We start from the raw sequence: 22,002 nt of genomic DNA on the forward strand, positions 1-22,002 counted from the left end.
GTTATCGTTTGAAAAACAGAAGTGCCTAATAAGGTATTACTGCAACACTGAGGTGAATTTGACAGCGATGGAGAGTTAAATTTGGAACTTCATCTTGAATTAGGATAATATTTGCAAGAATCCGATACAAGTCAGGTGTCCATGGAAAGGTGTAAGATGAGAAAAAGGGGCCGTGCGAGGAAAGAGAAGTTCAACAGACAACAGAAGTATTGTTGCACTGGTCCTGGTTATCAAAGTCCCAGTAGAACCACGGACCATGTCGATAGACGACTTTTATTATTTTACTGGTTCTTCAACATGTGGGAAGAAAGGGAAGGTTTCTAAGATTTAATTCTTTGGTTGACGAAGCTAGCTTGAAATTTAAGGGAACAGTACACTGTCATATCTGCATGTAAAAAGCAAACTAAAATCAACAAACTGCTGAAAAGAAGTATGTTAATCTGCCAGAAGTATCAATGCGATGAGATTCATCCTCCAGAGGGGTGCTTGATCCGTACTTCTTTGAAAAGACTGCTATAGGTTACAGGAACTTAGCTTAACTTAGCTTAACTGCTTCTGAAAATGAAGATCGTTGCTTCTAGCGGGATTAGATGCCAGCGCACTTTTATGTCGAAGTGGAGACATTTTTCAGTTGCACATCCTCCATGAGACGGGTTGGACGACGGGGAAATGTTGCCGACCGCTCAGATCGATTTCCGGATATAAGCCACACCACGAACACTGGAGGATTTCAGACAAACGATCAGGCCTTTGGAAACTAAACAAGCGTCATATCGCTCTGTTGTACGTTGTTTCAGACAATGCACTATGGCGGAAATTGAGCATTTCGAAAGTTTAAAGTCTTAAGGTACACGACACCACTGAAGCTGTCACCTATCTACTTTAATTGAAGACATATTGTGATTAAAAGAGTGAATACGTTATTTTGAGACACCCTATACGATGCAGTGAGTGATCCCTCCTCACATCCACAAAATCGAGGTTGCCTGTGTTCCTCTTGGAGAAAAAATATAACTTACCTGGTTCTCGATAATCTGATCTTTAGAAAAGTACTCGGTGTACAGTCCTCAGTTATTGAACGGAACACAATTCGTAACGTCGAGCGTTGATGATCAAGTTTTACTTCAGATAACAACGACAATGTGGTTCGAACTTCTGCATTACATTTTGCGACCGTGCTGTTCCCTGCTTAAACATTTACTATTCGTGTTTGAATCACACACAGATTGTGTTAATAAAACATAATTCGTATCTGAAATTGTAATTTCAAGCAACATGGAAGAGCTCTGTCGCTTGAATGAGTGGCAAATCAAGCATTTCCTCGTGAGCGAGATGAAATGATCAGACTGGCTGTGTTAAAGGTGGGTAGTGTATGCAGCACAGTAATTGAAGGGAAGAAAACACTGATCATCTGAAAAATCAGTCGAAACATAGTTCTAGAGAATTAGGTGGCATCACGTACGCAAGCAATTCGGAAATGCGAAATACCACAGCCCAGCTTCTCCGTTCTCTGAAAATGATCTCCAAAATTGATGTACTACTTCTCCTCAGATGGTGCAAGCGAAGCTCATAGCCGTGCAGGGCACCATGTCCAAGGCCGTTGGTCACAGTGCATGAAAAAACACTCTACGTCAGTAGTTGCGCACGAAAATGAACTATTCATTGCAGGTGGAGACTTGCAAGTAGAACGCGTCTTCGATTCTGGCTTCATATAAACATTGTACTTCGCACTTAAAATAGAGAACAGAAGCATAGCTCGGTTGGTCAAAGAACTATTTTTGATGGAACTGAAGCACGACAACAATCTTCGAGTATATTAAACAAGGCTGGCTGCGCAAACGCGCTCATTAATTATGTGTGTATTCTGTTTGGAATATGCCAGTTGTGTAAGTCAACTTCACCAAAATCGATGCATTTTGATCTCTGGAAAAAGCGAGTATCACGGTCGGCACACGTGTAATACTGCAACTGACAAGCTATTCAAGAATGGTCTCTTGTTCTGGACTGCACTTATACTTTGGCGTCGGCCTATTTGTCTCTAAGGAGGACGATGCACGCCAAAAACTCATCAGAAAGCTAAATAAAAGATGAAATTAGCACTTAAGACTGAAGGGGAACGACAAATTGCACTTTGTCTACGAAGGGGCCCGCTTGCATGGGAGGCGAGCACTTGGTCACCCATCTAAGCAGGCGGGACAGGATAATATAAACTACATAAGATACAAAATATTTGGTATTTTTGAAATAAAAAGAATAAGTATTATGATAAATTTGTAAATCTTAGAGAATATAATCTGTTTTAAAATGGCACTGTATTTCATACTTTGATCTTACAAAAGTAGGCTAGAAAAAATGAAAACAGTATCGTTTTTGGACTGAAATTCTCAAATACGATTGGGCTCCTCCAAAATATGACACACAAGTGAGACCGATATTCATACCAAAGCGAGAAGATTGAGATAGAGAAGACACAAAACGCTACATATGAGTAACTGGGAATTTTTTAAGGGATAATGCTAAGATATTTATTGCACGAAATTTGTTTCAGACAGAACTATAGAAATTTCATTAGTAGTCATTCCTATTTTTTATTCTACGAAGTCAACCAGCAATGGATAGCTACCGTTTAAAGTTATACTTAATATATTAAAGCCAATAAAAAGGTAATGGATACGCAGGAGAGAAAAACTGTCTTACATTTTTATCGACATGAACATTATACTTTAACACAAATAAGATTCAACGTTTCATATTTACCACCTCATAGCAACAATAGGAACGTCAATTTCCCCGTCACATCACTCTTATGAATAAGAGAATTGTCTTTCTCATTTAATTCAAAACGAATGTTGTCCTCATCCACAGACTTCAGAGGTATAAATTCTAGGTCATTTTCCAGTGCATTTTGTATGGTACAGGCTGATCTGTATCTCTATGAATTTCTCATCTCTTCTCGAAATTTAACCAAGATACAATCTCTTCCATCTACATGTGCTGGATCTGTCATTGCAATAGTATATAGTTTGGATACTCCAAAGGAATCGACATCAACCATGCTATTGTTACTCATGACATATCGAAATCAGAAGCAGTCTCCTCAGTTTGCTTTCTTTGAAGTGTACTCCCCATAGCTTTGGTCGGCAGGCATTGCTTTCTGGCCGTACTGCTTTTAGCCTATTTTTAATTTGTTGCTTTTTCAACAGTGACTTTACTGCTGGAGGTGTGGTCTCCTAGGATTGTGTGGCTGGGGTATGGGAAAGGCGGAAATCCGATGTACACTGCTGTGTGGTTGGTGTCTGGGCCATAGGAAACAGTCTGTCCCTTTTGGGAATCAACTGTATCATATTTTGGAATGGTGCATATAATTAAGAATTATACTGGCTACTTAATAATTTTCTCCATGTAATAAATGTGACAATAACGAATAATTCAGCAGAGTGATCACAATTTTCTGTGTATGTAAGACAAATTTGGTGGTTGTACTGTCAATGTATGCGTAAGTGTGGCAAATGTTCTAGAGTTGTGTGCACATTTATTTTCAGTCTGAATGTGCTCTTTTTCAAAATTATTTTTTACCTCCGGAGTGAAGTTTCTAATGGAGAAACTACTTATGACTAACTACTCCTAAATGATGGCAGCATAAATAACTTTAAGAATATTATTTTGTGATAAGTGTGGTTTCTTATGAATAGACTGAGTGTATAACTTTTTTGGAAAATTTCCGCTGTTTCGTATGTAGGAAACCTTACTCCATTCAGGAGACGACCCTAGAAGATTCCACTTTTAAAGCCCCAGACAAGCGAGTCTGTGAGTGGAAGGTCCTCATTGCATCGTGGTGTAAGAGAAGAGAGTTTTTGTGTCTTATTGTGTTGTATTCATTTAAATGTGAATGGTTATACCCAGTATTATATTTCTCAGATGTACTTAGTACAGCAACAGCTCTACCCGTTCAGTTGTGAAGCCCAATAAGATGCACGGTCACCCCTACGCTGTGGAAAACAGCTGTTGAGGGCCGTAGTATATATGGTATGGGTGGGAAGTCGACGGTACTTCCGAATCGTTGCCGTGGGTTCAGTAAAGGGCGCCAGACGAAGCGCAGGCAAAGAGCGATTTGTCTGGGTTGAAAGCAGCGCAGCGTGCTTATAGCTGGCGAGAACAGTGGTCCTGACCTTCATGTCGAAGCCGGAAGGGCTGAGCCACTCGAAGAGGAAGATGGTGAAGGTTGCCGCCTGGATCGCCACGGCTCCCACCAGCATCCACGAAGCTGTATCGAAAGGCTCTGTGGAGAACAAAAACAAATGAGGGTTAGTACACTCTACTGGCTACGGACGTCTGGCTGATGCTACACAGGATGTGGTCAGAAGCGAAAAACTTACAAGTAAGAGTTTGCGATATCGTGAAATAACAGTTTGATAAATTTAGGTAGTCTGCACAGCTTCCAGCTTACGGTAGCGTTAATGAATATCTATACAAGTAATAATTTAAATGTTTGTTTGTAAAAAGGAATACATCTTTGAACGTTCTTCACCGACTGCTTTGAAATTATGACACAACTTTCCATTCGAATACGAGCGTGTTTTTGTATAACTACTGGAGCGCCGTATGGTATATATAAAAATGAAAAAGGGATTTTCGTTTGTTCAGAATCTTAAATCTCCGAAACTTCTTCATCAGTTCCTTTGAAATTTTGAGACAAACTTCCATTCAAATATGTGCCTGTTTTTGTACTCCTAATGGAGTGCCATATGGTATTTGAATATATATTTTATATATCAAATAAACAAAATTGTATATATGGGAACGCCATATCATGTATATAAAAAACACTCGCGTATTCGAATTCAATCTTGTGTCAAAGTTTCAAAGGAATTAGTGAATATCTTTCAGACATTTAAGCTTCAGAACAAACCAACATGAGATTTTTGCTAGAAGCGTATTCCATTTAAATATTACACACATACATACACACACACACACACACACACACACACACACCACACGAATATGGCGCTCAAGCAGTAATACAAAGCCGCCCGTGATTAGCCGAGCGGTCTAGGGCGCTGCAGTCATGGACTGTGCGGCTGGTCCCCGCCGGAGGTTCGAGTCCTCACTTGGGCATGGGTGTGTATGTTTGGCCTTAGGGTAATTTAGGTTAAGTAGTGTGTAAGCTTAGGGACTGATGATCTTAGCTGTCGAGTCCCATAAGATTTCACACACATTTGAACATTTTTTTAAAGTAATACAGAAACACGCGCGTATGCGAATGCGATGTTGTGTCAACATTTCAAAGCAATTGGTGAAAAACTTTCGGAGACGCCTCCAGACACGTCACCAGCCTGGAATCTCATTGAATGGAGTAGAACTGTTATCAGTGACGAGTCCCGCTTCGAATTCAGTTTCGACGATTTGCGAAGACATGCCTGTAGACGCCGCTGGTCTGTGTGTGGTGCGACTTATTTCCATAGCAGGACCCGTATAATTGTCATCTGCGGCACCCTTACAGCACATCGGCACGTTAGCGTAGTCTACGACCTTCATGGCAAGCCATCCTGGGCTATGTTTCAGTAAGATACTGCCCATCCTCACACGGCAAGAGTTTCTGCGTATCCTCGTGTTTGCCAAACCCTACCTTGGACAGCAAATTCGCCGGATCTTTCCACGGCTGAGAAAGTTATGAGAATTATGGGGAGGGCCCACCAACCAACTTGGGATTCTGACGACCTACTGCAGCAGTTTGACAGAATTTGACACGATGTCCCTCAAAGGGACGTGCAACAAGTCTATCAATCTGTACTAAGTTGAATAACTGTTTACATAAGGGCCAGATGTGGACCAATGAGGTACTGAGTTGCTCAGTTTGTGAAGCTCTTACTCTCGAATAAATCTTCCAGATTTTCTGAAACTGTCATTATTTGTTTGTCTATACGTATACATCACATCTACATACTTACGTTCCATCCGCATAATTCCTTAGCGGTGATTAGTTTTTTTTTCTATTAGAGAGTATATGCGCACAATGTATCTTTTCAAAGGGTCGTCAGGTGCATTTTCTCTGATGTGTCGGAGATATGTGCAATTTAATTTTTGCGATATGTAGTTGCAGTCACGGCAAGGAAATATTGCTCACGTCTTTCATGCGACGTCCAGTGTCGCAGGAAAGCGTCGGTTTCTTTCACTTTACAAACAAAAATGCCTATCCACCCAATTGTCAATAATATGAGTTGCCCCTCATACAAAATTAATAAAAAATTGAATGAGATTTTAAAATTTTTATACGTTTATGAAAAACGTTTTAGTGTCAAAAACAGTTACTAACTAGCTCAGACAATCTATAATACAGATATACAGGATGGTGCAAGATTTGCCTCACTAGATATAAAATAATCTATACACTAATATACCAATAAAAGAATAAAAGAAACTATTGATATTATTAAAAATAACTTATTACAACATAAAATTATGGACGCAGAAGAAGTTACAGAGTTCATCGATCTACTAGAACACACATTAGCTTTTAACTATTTTTCTTTTAACGGTAAAATATATTTTCAAAAGGATGGCCTAGCAATGGGTAATTCCCTAGCCGGTACCATAGCAGATATTTTTGTTAATCATATTAAACTACAATGCTTTGAACAAAACCCGGAAATTGCTAATAAAGTCATATACTATAAGCGATAGATACACTTGTACTCTTCAATGGGACCATAGATGAAAAAGATATCTTGAAAAAATTGTTTAAATAGTATACACCCGAAACTGATCTTTACAGTAGAACATGAAATTCATAAATGTATAAATTTTTTATATGTAACTATTACAAACGCAGAGAATAGACATCAATTTCCAATTTACAGAAAACCAATAACAACAGATGACATTATTAACGTCAACTCGTGCCGTCCATCCAGACAGAATAAAGCATTCTTCCAGTCAGTGATCAATAGACTAAATAAATTACCGCTCACCACAGAGGAACTACAGAAAGAGAGACTAATATTGAAGCACATTGCTAGTGTAAATGATTTCAATCCCAATGACGCTGACTTCATATTTAATAAGATACAGGATACACATAGTGCACCTGAATCCGGTCATCGAAAATACTCCAAAATGGGGTATATATCCGATAAAATAAACAAATTATTTAAAAATACCGAGCTCACAACAGCATTTGTTACCAATAATCAGCTTCAAAATAGACTCAGGCACAGTATTAATTAAAAAATAACACCAAATATCAAAATTCAGGAGTATCTAAAATACAATGTGTTTACTGTATCGGATAAACTGGCCGTAGCTTTGCTAATACGTTTAAAGAACATATGTCTGGTACCAGTCGCAATAAATCCTTGTTTGGCCAACATTTGTTGACTGCAACCATTCCAAAGGATTAATTCATACGAATTTAAAAACCCTTCACTTTGCCCAAAAGGACCGTTACTTAATTCATTAGAGGAAATTGAAATCTATGCACATCGTAAAAGTGAACCCCTAGCTCTACTCAATGAACAGCTAGACTTTAGGGAAAAACATTTTATGACCTTTTTGAAGACCTATTATAAAGAACTGCTCTTTCGTTTTCGTATTATTACATTCATATATTTTTATATTATGCCGACACTTGTTTTAACATTAATATTTTATAACTATTTTTTTAACTAGCTGTATCTCACTTTTATTATGGTTCTTATTTTAAAAACTGTCACTTTACATTTTTCTAATTTTTATTTTGTTATTCATATTTTTCCATCAAAGGATGCTAGTCGTCGCTTATTTTTTATGTACGCTTTGTACTTTGCCATAGCGGTCTCAGGCACCTGTTCCCACCAATCACCATACACTTTTATAGCACCCTGTTGCCATATTATAAGCTGACATAATTTCTTGTGAAAAGATTTTTAAGCTGATTTTAACCCTTTAATTTTATCCATTTATGACGTATAATTTTGTCATAATGACGAATACTATGATATATTGTCAAAGGAGTCATATTCCGCCAATTATAACTTTGTTATAGCTCCATAGATTGTAGCAGTGAAAATAAGACGCTATTTCTATAACAACTACCGATTTATCTATGCAGACACTCTTTTTGTGGTCGAAATGTCAACCCTTGAGATATATTTCGCAGTACGCAATAATCTCTGATCATTTGATGCCTGCCTCACCCAGCTAGGTCGCCGTTTCTACAGCAACTAGCGATGCACTTTAATAACATCGTTCCGCTGTTATTACAGAAATATTAGAATGATTCTGCCATAGTACAGTTATTTTCATGGCGCTGACATCAGAAGAGAGCAAAATTAACCGTATTTCTATGGCAAATAACCGTAACATACGACGTAACTCCCCATAGTACAGTCTTTGACAGCACGTTCACAGCGGAACAGGACGCCATTTCCATGGTAGCCCTCGATTATCCACGTAAACGCTGGGGCAACGACAATCTTTGGTGCAGATTTATAGTTCTGAGTTTAGAGGGCAGCATACTCTATTTCATAGCAATGAACCATTTTAATAGTATAATTTGTATTCATTGACGAATAATGATCAATAAGTGACATTATGATGTATTATAACTGTAACTGTTCCTTCATAGTTATGTATTAACTTATCTAATTATGAACGTGTTTTCTGATTGGCTCCATATGATGTCATACTCAGAACGGTGGGTGTGTCCTGCCCTAATAATACCTCTTCCCTCTATGCAGTCAGCAGTTACACGAGCGTCGAGGGTCGACGAAACTCGTCTGGCAGTATCCATTCACCGTTCTGGGTATAATGTATTACTATTTATCTTATTTTTATATATCTTTTATATGTTTATTATAATGTCTACACTACTTTGGCAATATATCTTTACAGAGTCTGAAGATGATCCTATGAAAGAGTCGAAACCGGTCACTCATTCCAATAAATAAAAAATAAAAAATGCGATCAAGACTGTTCAAATTTTAATTTAAATAAAGGATAATGTTCTACGAATCGGTTCGTGGTGTATCAGGAGTATGAACGTGGTAGGGAAGATAGAAAATATGAAAACGAAAATGCTAAGGCTGGCTCCAGACATAGCGGGCGTCATCGAGGTAACATGGAGCATAGGGCAATATCAACCACACCAGAAAATGTTGTAACGGGTATAGAATTCTTTATCAATAAAAAGGTAGAGTGGAGAGTGAGTGATTTCAAACGATTTAGTGATAGGTTTGTTGTCATCAGAATCTGCAGGAAATCGATACCAATAGTGTTAGTGCAAGTATACATGTCGCCATCGTAAGGCGGAAGATGAAGAGACACAGAAGAGATATTCAACGGACAATTCAGTACATAAAGGGAGATGAAAATCTATAAGTCATTTGGAGTTAGAATGTGGTTGTAGGGGAAGGAGTAGAAGAATGAGTTATGGGATAATATGGTCATGGGAACGGGAATGAGATAAGAGAAAGACTTATTGAGTTCTGCAATGAATTTTAGCTAGTAATAGCGAATCCTCTGTTATCACAAGAAGAGCAGGTATACTTGTAAAAGGCCTGGAAATACGAGATATTTTTGTTTGATTACATCATGCTCAGGCACAGATTCCGATATCAGATACTGGACTCTAAGCCGTTCCCAAAAGCAGATATGGTCTCATATCACAAATCAGTAGTGACGAAGAGTAGGCTGGATTTTAAGAGAGTAGTCAGGAAGAATCAAAGTGCAAAGAAGTGGGATACGGAAGTACTAAGGAATGAAAAAATTCGATTGAAACTGTCTAAAGCTATAATACTGCTGTAAGGAATAGCTCAGTGGGCAAAAGAAGAACTACTTCAGTTGATTGATGAAAAACGGAAGTACAAAAATGTGCAGGGAAATTCAGAAGTACAGACATACAAGTCACATAGGAATAAAATTATTAGGAAGTGTAGGGAATCAAAGGCTAAATAGCTGTATAAATCGAAAAAGAAATGATTGTCGGATGGACCGACTCAGCATGTAGAAAAGTCAAAACAACCTTCGGTGAAATTAAAAGCAAACGTTGGAACATTAGGACTGCAACGGGAATTCCACTTTTAAATGCAGCTAGTAAGTGGAAATTGTACATCGATGGCCTCTATGAGAGGGAAGACTTATCTGATGACGTGATAGAGGAGGAAACAGGAGTCGATATAGGAGAGATAGGGGATCCAATATTAGAATAAAAATTTAAATACACGTTGGAAGGCTTAAGATCGAATTAGGCAGAAGGGATAGATATCATTCCATCACAAATTCTAAAATCATTTGTGGAAGTGGTAACAAAACGACTATTCACTTTGGTATGTAGACTGTATGTGTCTGACGACATATCATAGGACTTTTGGAAAGGCACCAACCAGACAATTCCGAAGATTGCAAGTGCCGACAAGTGCAAGAATTATCGCGCAATCAGCTCAACAGCTCGTTCATCCAAGTTGCTGAGAAGAAAAATACAGAGAAGAACGGAAAAGAAAATTGAGGATGTGTTAAATGACGATCGGATAGACTTAAGGAAAGGTAAATGAACAAGAGAGGTAGTTTTAACGGTGCGGTTGATAATGGAAGCTAGAGTAAAGAAAAATCAAGACACATTCATAGGTTCTGTCGACCTGGAAAAAGTGTTCACAATGCAAATCGCGCAAGATGCTCCAAATGCTGAGAAAAATAGGAGGAAGCTATAGGGAAACGCGGGTAATACACAATATCTACAAGGTCAACGAAGGCACAATAAGACTGGAAAATCAAGAACGAAGGGCTCGCATTAAAAGGGGTGGAAGACAGGGATGTCGTCTTTCGCCCCCGCTATTTACCTTATACATTGAAGAAGCAATGACGGAAGTACAAGAAAGGTTTAAGAGTGGGATCATAATTCAAGGTGAAACGATATCAGTGATAAGGTTCGCTGATGACATTATCCTCATGGAAAGTGAATAAGAATTACATGATGTTCTGAATGGCAGGAACAGTCAATGACTATAGAATATGGACTGAGAGCAAATCGAAGAAAGATGAAAGTAATGAGCAGTATCAGAAATTAGAACAGCGAAAAACTTAACATTAGAGAATTCTACAAGTATCAAACAGAAGCCTTAATTTGAGGAAGAAATTTCTGAGACTGTATGTTTAGAGCACAGTACTGGATGGTGGTGAAACATGGACTGTGCGAAAACCGAAAACCAATAGAATCGAAGCATTTAAGATGTACTGGTACAGAAGAAAGTTGAAATTAGGTGGACTGATAAGATGAGATATGAAGAGATTCTCCGGAGAACAGACGAGAAAAGAAATATATGGATAAAAATTGCAAGAAGAAGGGATAGGATGAGAGGACATATGTAAAGACATCACAGAATAACTTCCATGGTACTAGAGAGAGCTGAAGAAGGTAGAAAATGTACAGGAAGACAGAGACTGGAGTACGTCCAGCAAATAAGTGAGGACATAGGTTGCAAGTGCTATTCTGAGATAAAGAGTTTGGCACAGGAGAGGAATTTGGATGGCTAGTACCGGCAACAAAGCCGAAAACGTCCAGGAAAGCGATGTTCAAAAATGGTTCAAATGGCTCTGAGCACTCTGGGACTTAACAGCTGTGGTCATCAGTCCCCTAGAACTATTTAAACCTAACTAACCTAAGGACATCACACACATCCATGCCCGAGGCAGGATTCGAACCTGTGACCGGAAAGCGATGTGCCGACCCCACGCCCCTCCACACCGCGTTCAAATTGCGCCATGCCTTCGAATGACATGGCAGTCGGTTGGTTTCGATTGGCCCGTCTAAAGCCAGAAAGGTGGAGTTTTGCTTCTTTTTTATTGCTGCTTGTCCGAATTCAAACTTCTTTTCAATATCCCTTCTATTGCCTAATGAAAACACCTGTTTGAAAATGGTAAAGACCGATATGAAAACGCAATATCCTAGACAAAAATAAAATTTTGTATGTATAGTGCATCTCGTCGAGACTGGGTTGGTGGCTTGCTGCTGTTCTTCTTTTACCGTTTCCTACAAAGTCACTGGCATTATCTGCCTTCTAAACGGTGCTAAACTTTTACAACAACGCGCTGGGATCTTTCGATATTTTCCCTGTTGTAAAGTAACGGGAATTTAGCACAATAGCGGCGAAAATATCTGCTTTCGCCGAAAGTTGGTTGTACCGGAAATTTCAACCTATTTCCGCTATTTCCTCCAGGAAAGACAATACCCGCAAGGAACGGTATTATTCACGGTGGCGAACAAATCCCTGTTTTGAAGGTTAAATCCTCCGACAAGATACGGCGCTGACGTTTCAGCGTGCATCTCACAAGCATAAAGGCGAACGGTTATGCAGCAAGGCAAAGAAAGTATTTTCTGAAAACTGCGTGGGTTCTTTGTTTGACGGAAACGTAATTTCAATTCAAATTCGTAGTAAGAACTGTATAGCTGCGCTTCGGATGAAGTTTTCAAGGGCAGAATAACCTGCGTGAAAATTCTGTGTCGTGCATGACCCCAGTCCAGGACGAGCTTAATTGTGGTAGGTAACGTTGTCGGTGCGATCGTGGCGTAAACTCTTCATACCTTCAACCAGGTCCTGTAAATGTGTCCTTAGAGAGTCTTATCACTGATTGGATTTCTTCATAAATTTTAATTTCACATCAGTGTTTTCCGTGTAAAGTAAAGTAAGTAAATCTTTATTTCCTTCATTACTTGTTCGAAACGTAGTTTGAATAACTGAGGAGAAAGACAACAAACCTGCCTTATATTGTACCGCATTGAACTGGGGACCTAGAAACGACCTAGAGGCTTCGTCCCCGCCGTAGCCCTCATTAGTTCACAACGCCACAACGAGCTACAGCAGTCCACTCTCCCCACCGCCGCTCTACACCGAACCCAAGGTTATTGTGCGGTTCGGCCCCCAGTGGAGCCTCTCCTCCTCCACCCACTCCCTCCCGGGAATGTCTCATACCAGACTAGTGTAACCTCAAATGTTTGCGTGGTAGATTAATTATGGTGTACGCATGCGTGGAGGCAGTGTTTGCGCAGCAATCGCCGACATGGTGTAACTGAGGCGGAATAAGGGGAACCATCCCACAGTCGCCAAACAGATGGAAAACCGTATTGAAAACCATCCACCGGTTGGCCGGTACACTGGACCTCGACACTCATCAGCTGAGCGGATCCATACCGGGGACTGGCACGCCTTCTCGCCCAGGAAGTATCACATCAGACCACGCGGCTAGCCAGGCGGGCTACAACCTTCCCTTAATCATGTTCTAATCCGAACACGTCTGTCTTGGTTTTCCATTGTAATTGCTCGCTGCTGGTTCCTGAAGATACTGTATATACTCATATTTCTTACACCTGCGTTGAAACATTCTGTTGCACTTTGCACTGTTCAGCGCTTCTTCTAAATTGGCAAATCCCATGAAAGTTGTAAGAGGTCCATAATTAAAGAATTGTTGCTAGCGCACTCGAGCTGATGTAATTTCGATGTATTGCTCACGCGCTGCCTGCGATATAGCTAGAAGAGAATCTGAGACCAAAGAGCAGTATTGACTGCAATAAGAACTGTGTGTTAGTAGGAGTAAGTTGTTGCTAGCGAGCAGTCTGGTCTGGTGTATCGTGTTGGCTGGGCCGGTCGTGTGCAGCGATGGCGGAGCCTGAGCGTTGTAGGATAAGGTAAAAGCAGCCTCGCGCATAAGTAGTATTGTTACATCAAGTCCCATGTAAATGTTTTAAAAAAATCTGTTAATAATAATCTTTCTCATAAAAAGTAACTTTTGACATTTATCTCAATTTAAAGAATTCTCTAATTTCTCCAATCCTTGGCAATCCCGATTATTGAAAGGAAAAGTCAGTTCTTTCCTTTTCTATAAGACAAATCTATCGGCTAGCATTGCACTTAGCTGCGCCAGGAAATTTCTTATAGGAGCAGATATATACGCGTTATCAGGCGATCTAATTAAGGTAACATTTTTCAATATATACAGGGTGGTCCATTGATAGTGACCGGGCCAAATATCTCACGAAATAAACATCAAACGAAAGAACTACAAAGAACGAAACTCGTCTAGCTTGAAGGGGGAAACCAGATGGCGGTATCGTTGTCCCGCTAGATGGCGCTGCCATAGGTCAAACGGATATCAACAGCGTTTTTTTAAAAATAGGAATCCCCCTTCTTTTTTCAAAATTCGTGTAGTACGTAAAGAAATATGAATGTTTTAATTGGGCCACTCTTTTTGCTTTGTGATAGATGACGTTGTAATAGTCACAAACGTATAAGTACGTGGTATCACGTAACATTCCGCCAGTGCGGACGGTACTTGCTTCGTGATACATTGCCCGTGTTAAAATGGACCGTTTACCAATTGTGGAAAAGGTCGATATCGTGTTGATGCGTGGATATTGTGATCAAACTGTTCAACGGGCGTGTGCTGTGTATGCTGCTCGGTATCTTGGACGATATCATCCAAGTGTCCAGACCGTTCACCGGACAGTTACGTTATTTAAGGAAACAGGGAGTGTTCAGCCACATGTGAAACGTCACCCACGAACTGCAACAAATGATGATGCCCAAGTAGGTGTTTTAGCTGCAGTCGCGGCTAATCCGCACATCAGTAGCAGACAAACTGCGCGAGAATTGGGAATCTCAAAAACGTCGGTGTTGAGAATGCTACATCAACATCGATTGCACCCGTACTATATTTCTATGCACCAGAATTGCATGGCGACGACTTTGAACGTCGTGTACAGTTCTGCCACTGGGCACAAGAGAAAGTACGGGACGATGACAGATTTTTTGCACGCTTTCTATTTAGCGACGAAGCGTCATTCACCAACAGCGGTAACGTAAACCGGCGTAATATGCACTATTGGGCAACGGAAAATCCACGATGGCTTGCGACAAGTGGAACATCAGCGACTTTGGCGTGTTAATGTATGGTGCGGAATTATGGGAGGAAGGATAATTGGCCTCCATTTTATCGGTGGCAATCTAAATGGTGCAATGTATGCTGATATCCTACGTAATGTCTACCGATGTTACTACAAGACATTTCACTGCATGACAGAATGGCAATGTACTTCTAACATGATGGATGTCCGGCACATAGCTCGCGTACGGTTAAAACGGTATTGAATAGCACATTTCATGACAGGTGGATTGGTCGTCTAAGTACCACACCATGGCCCGCACGTTCACCGGTTCTGACGTCCCCGGATTTCTTTCTGTGAAGATAGTTGACGGATATTTGCTATCGTGATCCATCGACAACGCCTGACAACATGCGTCAGCGCATTGTCAATGCATGTGCGAACATTACGGAAGGCGAACTACTCGCTGTTGAGAGGAATGTCGTTACACGTATTGCCAAATGCATTGAGGTTGACGGACATGGTTTTGTGCATTTACTGCATTAAGTGGTATTTACAGATAATCACGCTGTAACAGCATGCGTTCTAAGAAATAATAAGTTCACAAAGCTACATATATCACACTGGAACAACCGAAATAAAATGTTCAAACGTACCTACCTTCTGTATTTTAATTTAAAAAACCTACCTGTTACCAACTGTTCGTCTAAATATGTTTGTGACTATTACAGCGCCATCTATCACAATGCGAAAAAAGTGGTCCAACTAAAACATTCATATTTCTTTACGTACTACACGAATATGCAATAAAAATGGGGGTTCCTATTTAAAAAAAAAAGACGCAGGTGATATCCGTTTGACCTATGACAGCGCCATCTAGAGGGCCAACCATAGCGCCATCTGGTTTCCCTCTTCAGGCTAGACAAATTTTGTTCTTTGTAGTTTTCTCGTTTGACGCTTATATCGTGAGATATTTGGCCCGGTCACGATCAATGGACCACCCTATATACACTCCTGGAAATTGAAATAAGAACACCGTGAATTCATTGTCCCAGGAAGGGGAAACTTTATTGACACATTCCTGGGGTCAGATACATCACATGATCACACTGACAGAACCACAGGCACATAGACACAGGCAACAGAGCATGCACAATGTCGCCACTAGTACAGTGTATATCCACCTTTCGCAGCTATGCAGGCTGCTATTCTCCCATGGAGACGATCGTAGAGATGCTGGATGTAGTCCTGTGGAACGGCTTGCCATGCCATTTCCACCTGGCGCCTCAGATGGACCAGCGTTCGTGCTGGACGTGCAGACCGCGTGAGACGACGCTTCATCCAGTCCCAAACATGCTCAATGGGGGACAGATCCGGAGATCTTGCTGGCCAGGGTAGTTGACTTACACCTTCTAGAGCACGTTGGGTGGCACGGGATACATGCGGACCTGCATTGTCCTGTTGGAACAGCAAGTTCCCTTGCCGGTCTAGGAATGGTACAACGATGGGTTCGATGACGGTTTGGATGTACCGTGCACTATTCAGTGTCCCCTCGACGATCACCAGAGGTGTACGGCCAGTGTAGGAGATCGCTCCCCACACCATGATGCCGGGTGTTGGCCCTGTGTTCCTCGGTCGTATGCAGTCCTGATTGTGGCGCTCACCTGCACGGCGCCAAACACGCATACGACCATTATTGGCACCAAGGCAGAAGCGACTCTCATCGCTGAAGACGACACGTCTCCATTCGTCCCTCCATTCACGCCTGTCGCGACACCACTGGAGGCGGGCTACACTATGTTGGGGCGTGAGCGGAAGACGGCCTAATGGTGTGCGGGACCGTAGCCCAGCTTCATGGAGACGGTTGCGAATGGTCCTCGCCGATACCCCAGGAGCAACAAACAGTGTCCTTAATTTGCTGGGAAGTGGCGGTGCGTTCCCCTACGGCACTGCGTAGGATCCTACGGTCTTGGCGTGCATCCGTGCATCGCTGCGGTCCGGTCCCAGGTCGACGGGCACGTGCACCTTGCGCCGACCACTGGCGACAACTTCGATGTACTTTGGAGACCTCACGCCCCACGTGTTGAGCAATTCGGCGGTACGTCCACCCGGCCTCCCGCATGCCCACTATACGCCCTCGCTCAAAGTCCGTCAACTGCACATACGGTTCACGTCCACGCTGTCGCGGCATGCTACCAGTGTTAAAGACTGCGATGGAGCTCCGTATGCCACGGCAAACTGGCTGACACTGACGGCGTCGGTGCACAAATGCTGCGCAGCTAGCGCCATTCGACGGCCAACACCGCGGTTCCTGGTGTGTCCGCTGTGCCGTGCGTGTGATCATTGCTTGTACAGCCCTCTCGCAGTGTGCGGAGCAAGTATGGTGGGTCTGACACACCGGTGTCAATGTGTTCTTTTTTCCATTTCCAGGAGTGAATATATATATGAAAACCTGAACAAAATTTTCTTTTTTCTATGTTATTGGAAAGTTCCCCTCAATCATCGGACAAATGACAGGAATGAAAACCCTCTTATAATCATTTGCAACTGGGATCCTTTTGAATTCCAGGGTGCTGGGATATCTGGCTGAAAAGATCGGATTTGACAGCTGGGGATGTAAGATGTATAAAAAACCTCTTGACCATGACTGAGAAGCACTCGGCCGATAGCTCATGGATGTGTACCCACTAGACGTGGCGGGAAGTAGTTGGGGGAAGTGTTTCGAAATTTTGTGTTTTTTTTTAAATTTTGAGGATCACGCTCAGAACGAAACTGAATATGTTTTATTCACATTTTTACTACTTTTGATATTAAACGCACTATATAACTGTAACTGTAACCATCTATTCCAAACATGAGCGATCGCTACATTGAATGAATGTTGGTGTAATAACGAACGCATGCAGCTGGTTAAGTTCAGGTGGAGCTTCATGGTTTAGCTTTGCGACAGAGACCTGGAAACAACAGCTGGAATATCAACGTTGGCTTAAAGTGGCACTCAAACGGGGCGTTGGAACGTTGCACTGATGGGATTTTGTAACGACCTCGTTTGCGTTTGCTTCTTGAGAGCCACGAGCTACAGACATGTTAGTTCATATTTCAGATGTTGAACCGATGGAAGATTTTCAGAATGCATAATCAGGTGTCTTCTGTCCTGTACCCTGAGTGGCGTAAGTTTCTCCTACCACGAAAGAATGCGTCATTTTTATTGGTCAGCTCACCTCTTCCAATTTGTCGGTCTTCGTAGACTGAGACATGGCAGATTCGTGTAGATGTTACCGGCGTGTTGACGAGTGGAGTCACCGCAGGGTCATTGGGTTGGCGATGAGTATCCGGCGCTGCTTGTGTGCGCACTTAGACGGCGATTTTGGACGGAAGTAGCTGAGGCGAGTCAGAAACTTTCTGTAAGTCATTTGTGAGGAGCGTTATGGGTTTCTCTCGGCTATTAACTTTTCTATTGTTCGAATAAATTCTACCTGATGCACCACGCTCCTGATTAGATGCTTCATGTTGGACTGTTAATTTTTAAGAATCTTCACGCAGAGGAAAGGAATATGTGGAAAACACTGACTAGAAGAAGCGACAGGATGATAGGACATCTGTTAAGACACCTGGGAATGACGTCCATGGTACTGGAGGGAGCTGTAGATGCTAAAAACTGTAGACAGAAATTGGAATATATTCAGCAAATAATTGAGGTCGTAGGTTTCAAGTGCTGAGATGGAGAGGTTCTGAGATGAAGAGGTTGGCACGATAGAGGAATTCGTAGCAGACCGCATCAAACCAGTTGAAGACTAATGACTCAAAAAAAATAAAATAAAAGGTGAATGTCGAAATGGACTCATGGGGTGATCAAATCTAGTATAAAAAATAATTACAGCCATTAATATTTGTGGTTAAACCGAGTAAATATCTTAAACAACATTCGCAGTAAGTAACATCTGTGGGGATCTTAGAAACTAAATAACACCAACTACCAAAAGTATTAATACATTTAACGATCACTTACTGTTTAGCAAATGCGGAAATGGCGACTGTGTGTTGCGCCAACGCTACGATCTGGTACCTGGCAGTGTTGTACTAGAAGCTGATACTGGCAAACATTTATCCCGATATTTGATACCATAAATCATGAGATTCCCTGTGATGGAAAATTATAAAAATGAAGGAACCTGTGGCAATATATCTGGACGACTGTTGTGGTAAATCTACAGCAAATGTTAGAGGTCTAAGAAACGTTACTTACCAAAGATTTTTGTAAAGGTGCCTTCATAAAATCATAAGATAAGTAAAAGCATTGCCATAACAGTCGTTTGCTGTAGCAGACGTGGAACCCGTACGTGAAACATGAGCAGAACAGTAGTTATGGGTTGCGTGGACTTCGCCTTGAGCAACAAAACCAGGATCATATAATGGATTAACATTTTCAATTTACAACTGAACTATGGGACATCATAGCTTCCCGACCGTTTGAGGGCTAATCACGTGAATAATTCTTTTTTTTAAATTCAGAGTTTTTTTTGTTAAAGCACATTTGATAAATATTTTTAAGAGTTTTTTAAAAAAATTCCCTTTTTCTAAAAGAATTGCGTTTTAATGAACAGTACCTCATCTGAGGACGCACCTGTAACGGCAGTGTCCCCAGTAATCGACTACAAACAGCTAAAGCGGCTTCAAGAGTCTTCATTCATCGAAAAATCCTATCAATTCATAAGCCTTTGTTAGTAAAATTCGCTTTGAAGGTTCTTGAATGTTAACAATGTACGATTTAGCTGTAGCTGCCCTATGTACAAAATTGTTAGTATACTTCCTATTGGCACAAGCCAATTTTGAGGTCTCACTCTCGTCCGAAAATGATGAATAATATTTTCTGTAATTGTATGAATGTTTGAGACAATTTCTGAGAATTTGCAGACGAACATATGTGCGTCCATGTTGCGCTCTTGACCCACCCTAATGGCTGCTGAATAATTATGATGAATACAGTTGGATTCAAACAACTTTTTGGGAAGGTAACCACAGCTCAGAGACATTGTAAATAACTATAAAAAACACTCAGCACCCAGTAACCACTTACGTTATCATAAAAATTGTAGCAATTAAGAAAGTCAAGAATGTTGAGGTGTTTCCAAAGGCCGCATAGCTGTATGAAGGTGCTTTATTCGCAAGTAGCGGTTTCACGTCTCTCTGGACTCAGTTTTATAATGGCTACGTTTTCATAATGTAGTTGAACAATTACGGAGTGCTAGAATTCTGGAAGTTATTCATGTTAAGAGTCAACGTTATTCACGAGAAGACTCAAATCAGTTTGTCTATGCGGAACCAAAGTGCCAGAATTGTCAAACATGTTCCATGTTTAATTGGAGAGGTATGCGTCCTTTTGTGACTAAATGTTTTCTGTTCATTAACTGGTTCGTTAAATTTTTACTCAATGTGCATACTAGCACGCTATCCTACGTACTATGATCACTAACCTTATGCACCTTGTAACAAAAATGTTTCTAGGAAACAGTCAATGAAGTTGAATCCCTTGTCAGCCGCCATCAAGAACGCTAGTTAGGTTGCGGTTGCGCATTTACTTCGTGGTATAAATCAGGACTAGATTGGGACTTCAGACGACGTGGCATTCAGAGGAAGACAGAGAATGTTAGGAATTATATTTGTTGAATAGGAAACTCGCGCTACGAAAAATCCCTATTACAGTTCGATCCACCAAAGAACTAACAGCCAATATTTAGATAGGCAAAGACAACCGGCGATTTTCAGTTTGTTTATTGTGTCTAAATTGCCCAGGAATTTCTGACTACCAACAAATATTGTATGAGAGTAAGACAATAATTTTTCTCCTTTCCTTGGAATCTACTTTATGTATATTGGAAAATGAGTCATACCAAGAGCATGGCTGCACACAAAAGTTATATCGCAGTTTAAAAAAAAAAAGATGAAAACAAGTACCAGAATTATACAGTGATTAGTTCACCAGACATAGCATACATAGCTCACAGGAGGAACATGAACAGAGGATTATAAGTAATATCAGAGTATTTATTTTAGTGAAGAAAAAATGAATGTTTTCATAGTGGAAGATCGACAACAGACCCAGTATTTGTGAAGAAACTGTTCATTGAGAAACATGCAGAATTTAAGCGAGAGACACAACTGGCATGTGCTCACTTAGAAAAAGCCTTTGATAACGTTGAGAGATTTTAATTATTTGGGATGTGATATTACAATGAAGTTTTATGAAGCAATGGCCGTCATCAATCCACTCTACCGAAGTGAGTTATTTATTTATTTACAAGTCACTATCCGTAGGACCAAATTGAGGAGCAAATCTCCAAGGTCATGGAACGTGTCAGTGCATGAAATTACAACATAAAAGCAATAAAAGATAAAAATAAATGTTTATGAACCCGAAAAAAGTCAGTCCATAAGTTTAAGTGAACGCAATCAACCATACAGAAGAATCAGCTTAATTTTTCAAGGAACTCCTCGATAGTATAGAAGGAGTGACCCAAGAGGGAACTCTTCAATTTTGATTTGAAAGCGCGTGGATTACTGCTAAGATTTTTGAATTCGAGTGGTAGATTATTGAAAATGGATGCAGCAGTATACATCACACCTTTTTGCACAAGATTTAAGGAAGTCCGATGCAAATGCAGGTTTGATTTCTGTGGAGTATTAACCCAGTGAAAGCTGCTTATTCTTGGGAATACACTAATATTGTTAACAAGAAATGGCAGTAAGGAATATATATATATTGAGAGGTCAATGTCAAAATACTCAGACTCGTGAACAGGGGTCGACAAGAGGTTCGTGAACTTCCACCATTTATTGCCCGAACCGCCCGTTTCTGAGCCGAAAATATCATTTTAGAATGGGAAGAATTACCCCAAAGTATAATACCATACGACATAAGCGAATGAAAATAAGCAAAGTAGACTAATTTTCGTGTCGAAGGATCACTCACTTCTGGTACTCTCCTCTGAGCACTATGGGACTCAACTGCTGTGGTCATCAGTCCCCTAGAACTTAGAACTACTTAAACCTAACTAACCTAAGGACATCACACACATCCATGCCCGAGGCAGGATTCGAACCTGCGACCGTAGCAGTCGCACGGTTCCGGACTGCGCGCCTAGAACCGCGAG

The 22,002-nt window shown here is 40.9% G+C and overlaps 1 protein-coding gene across 1 annotated transcript in view; it reads right to left on the minus strand.

Moving 5' to 3' along the window:
- Positions 1–22,002, minus strand: part of LOC126355582 (glutamate receptor ionotropic, NMDA 2B) — a 1,429,141-nt gene that overhangs the window by 207,542 nt on the left and 1,199,597 nt on the right. Inside the window, exon 10 of the mRNA XM_050005946.1 lies at positions 4,170–4,279. Coding sequence (XP_049861903.1) covers positions 4,170–4,279 — 110 coding nt within the window. The remainder of the gene's footprint in view (positions 1–4,169; positions 4,280–22,002) is intronic.

Source organism: Schistocerca gregaria, chromosome 3, assembly GCF_023897955.1.
Source record: "Schistocerca gregaria isolate iqSchGreg1 chromosome 3, iqSchGreg1.2, whole genome shotgun sequence".
Classification (NCBI taxonomy): domain Eukaryota; kingdom Metazoa; phylum Arthropoda; class Insecta; order Orthoptera; family Acrididae; genus Schistocerca; species Schistocerca gregaria.